Source organism: Dasypus novemcinctus, chromosome 13 (assembly GCF_030445035.2).
Source record: "Dasypus novemcinctus isolate mDasNov1 chromosome 13, mDasNov1.1.hap2, whole genome shotgun sequence".
Lineage (NCBI taxonomy): Eukaryota > Metazoa > Chordata > Mammalia > Cingulata > Dasypodidae > Dasypus > Dasypus novemcinctus.
The window spans coordinates 29992333-30003290 of NC_080685.1; the positions used below are offsets into that span (position 1 = coordinate 29992333).

The following is a 10958-nucleotide window of genomic DNA, read 5'->3' on the forward strand; positions in this document are numbered from 1 at the left end:
CTATTAGTGTTATTATGTCACTTCCACCTGAACCCACTTCCTCATCTATAAAATGGAAATGATTGTTAATAATGATACGAAAGTTGCTCCATCTCACAAGGGATGAAATGGTCTGAATCTGGGGTCCTTAGAGTCATCTAGGGAGCTTTTAAAATAGTCTTGTTTTTTAAGACTTAGTTTTTATTCTGCACTAAAAAACTTTCATCCATTCCGGTAACTTTTCTGTGTTATCAGAGATGATACCACAATAAAGTTCCCCCTTCGCCCCTGGAAATCTGAGCCATCAGAGATTAACTATCTTTCTGGGGACCACACTCCGTGCTGGGAGGGTCAGAGTTTCACTTTCTGAAGTGTCTCTCTGGGCTTGGAGAACCTTTTATAAACCCCGATGCTTTGGTCCCACCCCAAGTTTCAGAGGCGGTGGGTCTAGGGTGGGGCCCCGAAGGCTCTGGCGATGCTGAGTATGGGCTGGGTTTGAGGAACAGCTGCACTCAGTGACCACCCGTGGTCAGCCATGCATTGAATTTGGTGCTGGTTTTAGCTTCCACTCCAGCACCCTGGGCTTTCCGTGCGTCTCCCTCAGCCCCTGCAATGAGTCTAGCTCTCTGCTAGGCTGGGCCAGGAGGAACCCAACGGAATGAGAAACTGGGTCCCTCCCATGGATTCTAGCTTTGGTTGTGGGTTTTGTCACTAACTTGCAGTGTGACTTGGACCAGTTCCTTTCCCTCTCTGGGCTTCTGTTTCCTCTCTGGACAGTGAGGGGGTTGGGCATGCTCTTAGGCTCTTCCCCTTCCCTGGCGCTGCTGGTTGTGATTTTCTCCCCTCCCGGGGATGGCACACACCTGCTGGACATTCTCTCCCGAGCAGCACAGGTTCACCCTCTTACTAGTCTTTCCTTATTCTACTCCTGGCTCAGGGAGGCTTGTTGTTTTTGCCTAAACCATTTCTGCGGTATTTTAAGCTTCTTGATGGCAAAATGATGAACTGAAAAGAAAAATCTTTTTGCCATCCACAGCATTCCAGCCACTGCCCTCCCGGCTCGGGCTCTGGTCCCTCGGGCCCACGCTTGCGCCGAGTGCTGGCCTCTTGTCAGCCTTCTTCCTTTGATACTTGGCCTCCTGTTGCCTTCGAGGGTTCTGCAGAAAAACTGTTCCCAGGGAGGGGGAGGAACCTTGCGGGGGTGTCTGGGCCACATCCCTTCCGCAGACTGTGGTACTAAGCTCACCCAGGCGGATGAGAATTTATTGTTTACGTTAAATGTTTTTATTGCAAAAAGGTGCGTAGAAGGAAATCAAGATGTCAATAGCACTTATATCTGGTGGTGCATAGCCTTCCTTCCTTTTTTTTTTTCCCCCTTCCTGGGTATGAATCTATATTATGAGAGATCATGTAATATAAGTAGCAAAATATGTTCCTTTAGAAACTTTGGATGAAACTAAATGGGCTTGTCTTATGCTTTTAATATGATAATATACCATCACATCAGTATTTTTCTAAAATATTTTTAAAGGCTATGGTATTATATGGCTGTATCATAACCTATGTACCTCATCTCCTATGGCTGGGTATTTGGTGATTTCCAATGCTGTGCTCGTCTAAATAACTTTGTAGTGAGCTTTGCTCTGCTTCTGAAGCCCACCCGGAGTCTGTGGATCATTAATAATGACCCTTTCTTCTCCCTGCAGAGTCCGAAAGCCCTGGCACTGAGATGCAGGTGCCCGCCTCCACCCAGGTGAGCGCATGTGCTGTAGAAGCCTCAGGTAGCAGCGTCTAGTGGTTAGGAATGTGGGCAGACACCAGACAGAATTCGGCTCTGATCTCAGCTCTGCCACTTACTAGAAATGGGGCTGTGAGCGCGTTTCCTGCCCTTTGCCCGCCTCTGCCAGTTGGGGCAACAGCAGTTCTCACGTCCCAGGGCTGTCGTGGCCATGGAAAAGGGGGCAGCAGCGCTGGCCTGGCGCGGAGGACGTGCTGCTTCTAGCGACTGCTGTTTGGTCACTGAGCGGTTTGGACATCGTGGAAGGCTTAGCTTGAGATGCAGCTGTGTTTCCTCTGAGCCTCCTGCCCCGTGGACTTCTGGTGTCATAATTTGCTGGAGAGAGGATTGCTTCTGAAGCTGCTTAACAGACTTCTTGAATACCCCGGTTTCCCCCGTCTCCTCCCGGCGTCCTGAGTTCCCTGAGTGCTGAGTTGCGAGCTCAGACACTCTTGGAGCTGGGCGGCACTGGGGAGGAGCCCAGGGCTCCTGAACCTTAGCTGTGTTCCATGCAGGACTGCCCAGTCACCTAAGGAACAACTCCAGAGTGAAGCCGTGCCTGCAGGGCCCAGGGAGCTCCCCTGGCAGGACTAGGGGATGTGACACTGACCGAGGGCCTGCCTGGCAGCATAGGTGTGCCTTGCATCCTTTGATCCTTCAGTTAGCCTGTGAGGAATTAGAATCCTCATTTTATGAGGGAGGAAAACTGAGGCCCCGGTGGGTTAGGAAATCTGTCCAAGGTCACTTTACTAGGAAGTGGTGGAGCCAAGATTCCAGTCTGTGCTTTCCCCAGTAAGTGGTCATACCTCCACCCTGGCAGCCGACCTGGAAGGACAGTTGCTGCCTCCATGTCTCCTCCGAGGAGGGTGTTGTGTTGGAGAGGCAGATGGAAAGAATTCCTCACCTTAAGGTGGCAAGAAGTATATATGTAAATAGTACAAATAATAGTGAGAAGGTTGAGGGTGACACAGATCAGCTATGGGGAGGCTCATGGAACAGAGGAATTTCTTGGGTGGAGCCAATTGAGCTTTGAGGAGGTGGTCCCTGAGTTGGGTCCTGCACAATGGGATCTGCAGAATCAGGCTCACAGTGAGGAATGTCTCTTTTAGGCATCTACTACTAATGAAGACAATGATGATATTATCCATAGAGATTCTGCAAATGCAACAAGCCTCCCAGGTAAGGGCCGGGTATTTTTGCACATTGATGTGTTCTGAAGGGCACAAAAGACTTGTCTCTGCAGAAAGTCCTCTCATATTCAGAAAGGTTGGCAGAGAGCCAATCTGACAATGAAAAGGATCAAAGGCAGAAGTGTATTTTTACTACTTTTTATGCGTTCAAGTTTGATATTGTTAACCAAGCTATACTGAGGGGACAAGAAGAGTGGGACAAACCAGTAAAATGTTTCACAGTTGGCCCACACGGCGAATGAATGTGCCATAAACAAAATGACTGGAGTCTGAAATGGAATACATGTTGAGGGAATTCTTCATTTTGGGGGCCCTTGATTTCAATGCTTCTGGTTTTTACCCAGAGTCTCCTATACCTGCAAGACCAAGAAAACTGACATTTGACTCCCAGGCCCTATGTTTGTTTTATTGTATATGTGGGATTCACCGAGTCCAGATGCCAGAGGTTCAGTAGGTGAGTGCCTCCATCTGATGGCTCTTGGGCTTTCTGCAAATGTCCTCAGCCTCCCTGCCCTTACCTGGGCAGACTCCTTCCTGTACCTGATGACAGCTGGCCAAGTTGCACCATCCCAGGTCAAAGCCCTAAGGAGCACCTACTGAATGCCTGGGCTAACCTCTGCACAGAAGGAATTAAACCCATCCCTGCTTTCAAGGAGTCTACAGGCCAGTGGGGGAGGCTCTGACGGGGCGTAAACTCGTAACTATAATAAAGAGTGGAGAGTGAGATGGGCCAAAAGGGAGGCCTAGAGAAAGCAAAGGTTCAATTTAGAGATTGGAGAGAACATACCCAATTGGGGGAATCGCCAAAGGTTCATGGAGGACGTGCCATTTGAAATGGATCTAGAATGATACGGGTAGGATGGCCAGAGGTGGGGGCGTTCAGGGGCTGCTGTGCGAGGACCCTCGAGTCTTTTCCATCCCCCCTCACTGCTGATCTCATCCCATGTTTTTAAAGACCACTTACGGGCTGATGACTCCCAAATTTATACCTCCATCCCTGACCTTTCCCCTGGGACCCAGACTCATGCATCCAGCTGCCAAGCTGATTCCACTTGCATACCTGGTGGAACTCTCATGCTTGACCTGGCTGAAGGGGAACGCCTGATGCCTCCCCGGCCCTCCACCCCTCTCTGTTTTTCTCCATCTTCTCCATCTGAGTACCTGGCACCACGTCTGCCCGGTTGCTCAGGCCCAGGGCCAGACGGGGTTCCTCTCCTACCCTCAACCCCTCCCAGGCCCGCAGCAGGTCCTGTGCATGTGCTTTGAGACACGTCTGGACACTGACCACATTCCGGTCCAGCCACTGCTGCCTGTTGTCCTGCAGGACTTCTCCAGGAGCCACCAACTGGTGTGTTGGCCTCTGGTCCTGGCCCTCAACAGGCTGTTTTCCAACCTGTAGCCAGAGTGACTCTTAAAACACAAACCCAAGCTCTTCCTTAACTCAACACCGTCTCCCTCAGAATAAAAGCCAGAGTCCTGACAAAGCCCCGAGGTGAGGGGCTCCAACCCCCCCGTCTTCCGACTTCATCTTCTCCAGTCTCCCCCTCGCTCTGCTGCAGCCTCACTGGCCGCCTTGCTCTTCCCCACATCCTCGATCTCTGGGCCTGTGCACTGTTGCTTGCTCTGCCTGGACCTTTCCCCCTCCCCGCCTCCACTTGGCCAGCTCCTTCATACCATTTCGGTCTCTGCTCAGATGTCTTCTCAGGGATGTCTTTCCCAACCACCGCAGCTAACAGAGCCTCCTCGTGTTATTCTCTCCCTTCCTGTACACCCATCGCTGCAGACATCATATTAAGTATTTATTTGCTTGCTTGTCTGTCTCTCTCGACTAGAATATAAGTCTCAGTCCTGCTTTTCTCTGAATATCTGAGACTTAAAGCCTGGCACATGATAGGCTCGCAGTAAATATTTGTTGGAAGGACAAATAAATATCGGGAAGGAGTAAATATTTAAAAAGTGATGAAACGTCAGTAAAGGAGCAGGCTGAACATAACATGGGCGACTGCCCAGAGACGTGAGGCGTGGTCAGAGACCCGTCCATGCAGGGAATGCCTGCTCCTTTGCCCGGACCCATCGCGATGCCCGGCATGCAGCGACTTCATCTCAGGGGGTATCATTTGGGGGACGGGAGCCTGAGTCCTGAGTCCACGTGACTGCTTGCATCGGCATTCCCAGCAGAAAGAGAGAAGGATATTGTTGCTTAGATGCGCTCTCTGTCCAGCTCGGGGCTCTCTCTGGCAGCTGAACAGGAGGGCAAGAGTGAAGAATACACGTGTGGTCCCTGCTTTCAGGGAGCCAGCCCAGGAGTGGAGCTGGAGGAGTAACCAGGAGAGGCGCCTACCCAGCTCGGGGTCGGGGTCATCTCTCAGAGGAAGTGACATGGCCCTACCTGAAGCCCGAAGGCCCAGGAAGGACTGGACGGCAAAGGGGTGAAGCAGGGTTGGGAAGAGCTTTTCAGGGGGAAGGAAGGGGTGTGGGGGCCCTGGAGGGGCGCGAGCATGGCCTGCTGGAGAACTGAATGACGTTCCCAGGGCCCGAGCTTGAGGACCAAGCAGGGAGCAGCATACTGCTTCCGAGTCCTTGGGGATCTGAGTCTCCCTGACAGCAGGGCTGCCGTCACTGAGGTCCCCAAAGCCTTCAGGTTCTTGTACCCCCTCTTGCCTTGTGGGGGCAGGCTGAACACCGCCAGAAAAGCTCTTTTGAAAGTGAGTGGGCGTCTGTGGCTGGCCACAGGAGCTCAGAAGCTCTGAGCTTGAGGTGTCTGTCTTGTCAAGTGGCAGAAGCCGTCAGATTATGCTGGGGTGGCTCTTCTAGAGTTGGCTTTTGCTGGAAAATTGGCAAGGCTGATGGCTGGCAGAGCTGCTTCCTTCTCTAGGAGTGAGTTTCCTTTGAGGCTTCTGACAGCACCAGCCCTCCCTCCTCCTCTTCCTCCATCATCTTCTTTTGTTTTTTTCCCTGTAGTGAAAGATTCTTCTTCGGTGTCACTGCCCACATTCCTGGTGGCTGGAGGCAGCCTGGCCTTCGGATCGCTCCTGTGCATTGGCATTGTCCTGAGGTGAGAAGGGTCCAGGGGGTGGCTCCAGGGGCTTGTGTGTCCAACCTGGTGTTCCTTTGCCTTTTCAGGCATCAGACAGACATACACAGAGCTTTTACTCATCCGTTTATTCATTTAACAGATACAACGCAGACCCAAAGCACCTATTCCACGGTAAACCCCATTTTAGGGGCTGCATGGGGCTGGGGTGCACAGGATAGACATAGCCCCGGCCATCAGGGTCTAATAAGGGGGACAGACACTGAGAGCTAATGAACGTTGTGGTGAGAGCTGCGAAAAGAACAGCCTGTGGCAAGGAGAACTGCCCTGGCCACCAGGAGGAATAGGAGTTGGCCTGGTGAAGAGGAGGTCAAAGAGGGTTCCAGAAGAGATGTCCAGTACGTAATGCAGTTTAGAGCCTGTGTGTGTATGGGGGATGGGATCCTGGGGCAGAGAGAAGTGGAGAGAGGTGGACTGGAGCCAGCTCAGGCGAAGGCTTGAAAGAGAAGTCAAAGGATTTTAGGCCTTTCCTTGAGGCTTACAGGTACCTGCTAGAGGTTTTCGTGAAACAACCTGATCAGGTTTGCAGTTTCAAAAGATCACTCTGAATGCAGTTTGGAGGTTGGATGGGAGAGGTAAACAGGACATGACAGCCCAGCGTCTGGGTAGGAGGCAGCAGTAACCAGTGCCAGCATGGGTTGGAGAACCATGGATGGAGTCAATATACATTTAGGAGGTAGCGTTGACAAGGGTTGACAACATAGTAGCTGGGGAGGATGAAGGAGGGGGAAGGGTCAAGGAAGACCCTCAGTTTCTGTTCAGCAACTGGAAGCACTGGAGGAAGAACACATCATCCTCCAGCAGATGATGATTCCGCTGTGGTACTCACTGAGTTTGGGGTTCCTGTGAGTACCTCAAGTGGATGTGTTTGGCAGACAATTCAGTTGGTCATCAGCATGTAGGTGGTAACTGGAACCTTGGGAGCCCATGGGGGTGCCGAGGGGAAGGGACTGACCCTAGGACCCTGGGGAATTCTAACACCAAAAGGCTGTACAGTGGAGGAGATGAAGAAGGAGTAGCCAGAGAGGGAGGCGGAGACCCAGGAGGTGTGAAAGCGAGAGGGAGGAGTGGGCTAGACCTGTGGAAGCACCTCAGGCCCTGGGGTTGCAATAGCAGTGTGGCATTTCCTGTCCTTCAAGAGCCACAGACCAACATGTTCAAGTACCAGAGCAGAGGTGTGTGCAGTGTAACCCCAGATGCCCGGCCAGACCCCCTTGGGAATCTTTTTAAACTCGCTGTCCTGGCGCATGCTCCTTGCAGCCGCAGTTAGGAACCAGGTTTCCAGGCTGCGCTGGCACTCCACCAGCTGTAGCACCCTGTGCATTTCTTCCCAAATCCCTTTCTCCATTTTGTCACTGGTTTGGTCATTCATTTCTAAGTTTGCAGAAAAGTCAACTGAAGGTGTCCCCAGTGAATGGGTAATAAAAGTTACCAGCCTTCTGATTTTACTGCTGGAACTTGCAATTTCACATATGCTGAAGCCCTAAAAGAAGGCAGGCGGGGCCCTTTGGGCAAGAGTTAATTCTGATGATAACTGCAGGGGAAGGAGAAACTGCACTCTGTCCTTCCTTCCTCTTGCCTTGTGGGGAGCCTTCAAGGGATACCGTAGCTGGTGTTTGTGGGAGGTGGTCTTTGAGGGCGTTTGGGAAGGAGGGTTAGGACCTCGGCAGTGAGCTCCCCACCTTTGGCTCACTGTCCTCCCACCACCCCTAAGCTAGCGCGACCCCCAGGGGTGATCTGGGTGGAAGATTGGCAAGATGATAACGCCACCTGGGTTCAGGGGTGTTTGCACTTAGATTTTTTAGTGAAGCAGTGAACAAGCCGTCCAGAGGGCCTGCCGAGGAGAAGGAGCCTGTGAGCGCGGGGAGCTCCTTACTGAGGAGCCTGTGCCTTTTCTGCCTTTGGGCCTGAGGAGCCACGTCGGCATCCAGAGACCCTGCCGCCTCGGAAGGGACGCCTTGCCTCACCACGGGCACGTTCTGTTTCTATTTCTACATCATTAGGGCTTCATCCGGACTTCCTTATAACCTACCCCAGACTCTATAGGGCAGATATGTGAGTAGATACCATGATTTCCATTTTACAAAGGAGGAAACCAATGTTGAAAGAGGTGGCCTGACCACAGCTCATGATGGTCAAGGCCATATTCAAACCAAAACGCATGTTCCTTGGGCAGGACCTTGGGGCTCATCTAGTCAAATTCTTAAACTTCATAAATGAGGAAACAGCCTCTAGAGGTAAAAAGGACTTGGCCCAAGGACACAAGGCTTATTAACACATGTCCTGAGAGCCCCTGCCCACTGCGCTAGACTGCTGATGGCTGAGAGGCGGGCCCAGCGCCTCGACGCAGCGGGCCGCGGCAGGCGGTCTTGGCCCCCGCTGCACAGGCAGTGCCGTGCTGGTGCTCCCTTACCCACTAGTAAAGAACTGGCTGCGGTCCTCGTCCCAGACCTAGCTGGCTCATCTGCTGATGGCGCTTAGGCTGGCTGGTTGCTAAACAACCAGAGCCCCTGGAGGCACCGGCGTGCAAGTGCCCTGTGCTGAGAACCTATCGGAAGTTTTTTTTTCCTAGCCTGGTGTGTTTCCATTTTCTCCCTTATAAGGTACTATTAGGCACAATTATTTGGAAAGAGGCCAGTCATTTCAAAGTCCCTCATTTCAAGCCAAGGGTATAAACTTAGACATACCACGGGAGTCTGGGGGTGCTGGAGTGGCTGAACCATGGCGACGGTTGGCGGCCGCATTTACGGCAGGCATGAGGGGAGCAGGGGGGCACGGTTCATCTTGCAGCCCATGATGCCATATTTTTACTTTGAGTATGATTATTTTGTATCTAAAGCAGAGCAGAGGATTTTCCTAAATCTTTTCCCAGCAGTATCAGTGATGAGGTTTATAATTTTAAATGTGCCATTGAGAAACGTTGGCCATCTTCTCAAGCAGAATATGGTAACTCACAGAGACCACTTCTCTCCAGCCTACTCCCCTCCCCCCCGCCAGCTCCTATTTTGCACTGCCAGGAACTGGGTATATTGGATTTTCATAGCAGAGAATGACATGTCTGCAGTTATCTAAAATGGGCTTACACTGTGAGGTGAGGGCTTCCTGAGTGTCTATGATTTTAAAATAATTTTGCACTGAATGTCATGTCTCATTCCAGTGTTTTAAAATCACAGTTTCACGGATGTGGTGGGGTGCAGTGGGAACCCTCTGTGACCTGAGGGTGTCCCGTCCTCTCACGGGGGCCTTGGTTTCTACCTCTTTTTTTTTTTTTTAAGAGTAAAGGTTATATGAGTGTTGTTTTTTTTTTTAATATATGAGTGTTTAAAAAAATTGTTTTAGCTGCAGAATCTTTTTTTAAAACACAACTTTATAAAGCCCAAATATGTAAAATAGATAAAAGGTGGAGGCTGAGGTGCAAATAAATTCTGACAGCTCAGCTGTTTCTTCTTTCTCCTCCACTGGCACCATCTCCAGCTCCCAGGCCCTGCTCAGACCCCACTGCTTAGCATGAGGCAGTGTCTAGTGGGGGCACCCCCAGGCTGGCTGGTTTCAAAGGCCCCTCTGCGCAAGCTTAGTATGAAATTTTCAGAAGGGTTCTTCCTTCCTCAAAATATTTAAATTGAGGGAAAACTCACCTATCTAGGTTACCTGCCCAGTTGCTTTGAAAAAACTAAAGACAAACTGCTTTCTATATTGATTAAATGAGGTCAATAGAGATTTTTTTTAAAAAACTTAAGTGATATATAATAATTAGAGGCAATTTGCTAACTCCTCACAAATAGGAGAAAATAGTCATACATTCTCCAAAGATGGCCACTGTTAATTTTTGAAACGTAAGTGTTACTGAAGTATAACAAACACATTGAAAAGTGCACACGTCATAGGTCTAACCACTCTGTGAACACACCCGTGCGCCAACACCCAGATCAAGAACACTTCACTTTTTGATGAATTTCCTCCAAGTCTTTTGCCTCTGCCTAGTTTCTTGTTTGTTTTCACAAAGCTGTGATTCTTCTGTGTTCTGAATCCTGCCTTTTAAAATAAACATTAAAAATTAAGCATTTTTCATGTTATTACCAATTCTTTATAAACATCACTTTCAGTAGCTGCAGGCTCCTCCGCTAGGCAGATGTATCCAAGTTCACTTGACCACCCCCTTATTTATTGGGCATTTGGATTGTCATTTTGCTTTTATATACAACACTGTGCTGGACATCTTTGTGCATAGAGCTTTTTTCCCATAACTATGGTTTTTCCTTATGGGATATTCCCAGAAGTGGAATTCCTGGGTCAGGGGGTCTAAGTATTTTGAAATCCATAGAGTCCCATCAAGGGGGAGGAAAATTCCGCCTAAGGACCCAGCACAGCTCCAGTAAGCACCCCTGCTGGGCTCCCTTCCTGTGCCGCGCATGGCAAAGCCCTAAGTGACATTCTGCAGATTGTTTATTCCATTTGGATAACAGGCTAAGAGCCAATGGCAGATTTGGAGCCAACTATCAATTATTTATCATAACAAGGACAGGAATAGCCCGTTGATACAAAAAGAGACCCAAGGAAAATCCCCAAACCTTGTTTTTGACATTGGTTTCCCCTCCTCCCCCATAGCCCTTCCCGGAGTAGCTGACAGTTGAGGGACTCGAGGGAGCCCACCTGGCTCCCCTGCCTTTGGGTTAAGGGGCAGTAAGTCGGACACAGAATGGACGTAGGAGGGAGGAGAGGCCGGGGCCAGGCTGCCCATCAGGAAGCAGCCCTACTGCGCCCTTGGAGAGCGATACACCGTCTCTTCTTTCTTCGGGCTGTCAAGTGACTTTTCTCAGTTACTGAGCCCTGGCTTTGAGCCCGACGCTGAGCACTGTGAGCGAAGCTGTGATCAGAGAGATGTCTATCTCCTTCCTGTTTAACAGTGACTTTCCTGTCA

The 10958-nt window shown here is 50.4% G+C and overlaps 1 protein-coding gene across 4 annotated transcripts in view; it reads left to right on the forward strand.

The window, feature by feature from the left end:
• The window catches only part of IL6R (interleukin 6 receptor), a 53868-nt gene that overhangs the window by 38069 nt on the left and 4841 nt on the right, over positions 1-10958 (forward strand). For all 4 annotated transcript variants that reach the window (XM_058309753.2, XM_058309755.2, XM_058309756.2 and 1 more), the window contains 3 exons: positions 1686-1732; positions 2866-2935; positions 5908-6001. In XM_058309753.2, coding sequence (XP_058165736.1) covers positions 1686-1732; positions 2866-2935; positions 5908-6001 — 211 coding nt within the window. The remainder of the gene's footprint in view (positions 1-1685; positions 1733-2865; positions 2936-5907; positions 6002-10958) is intronic.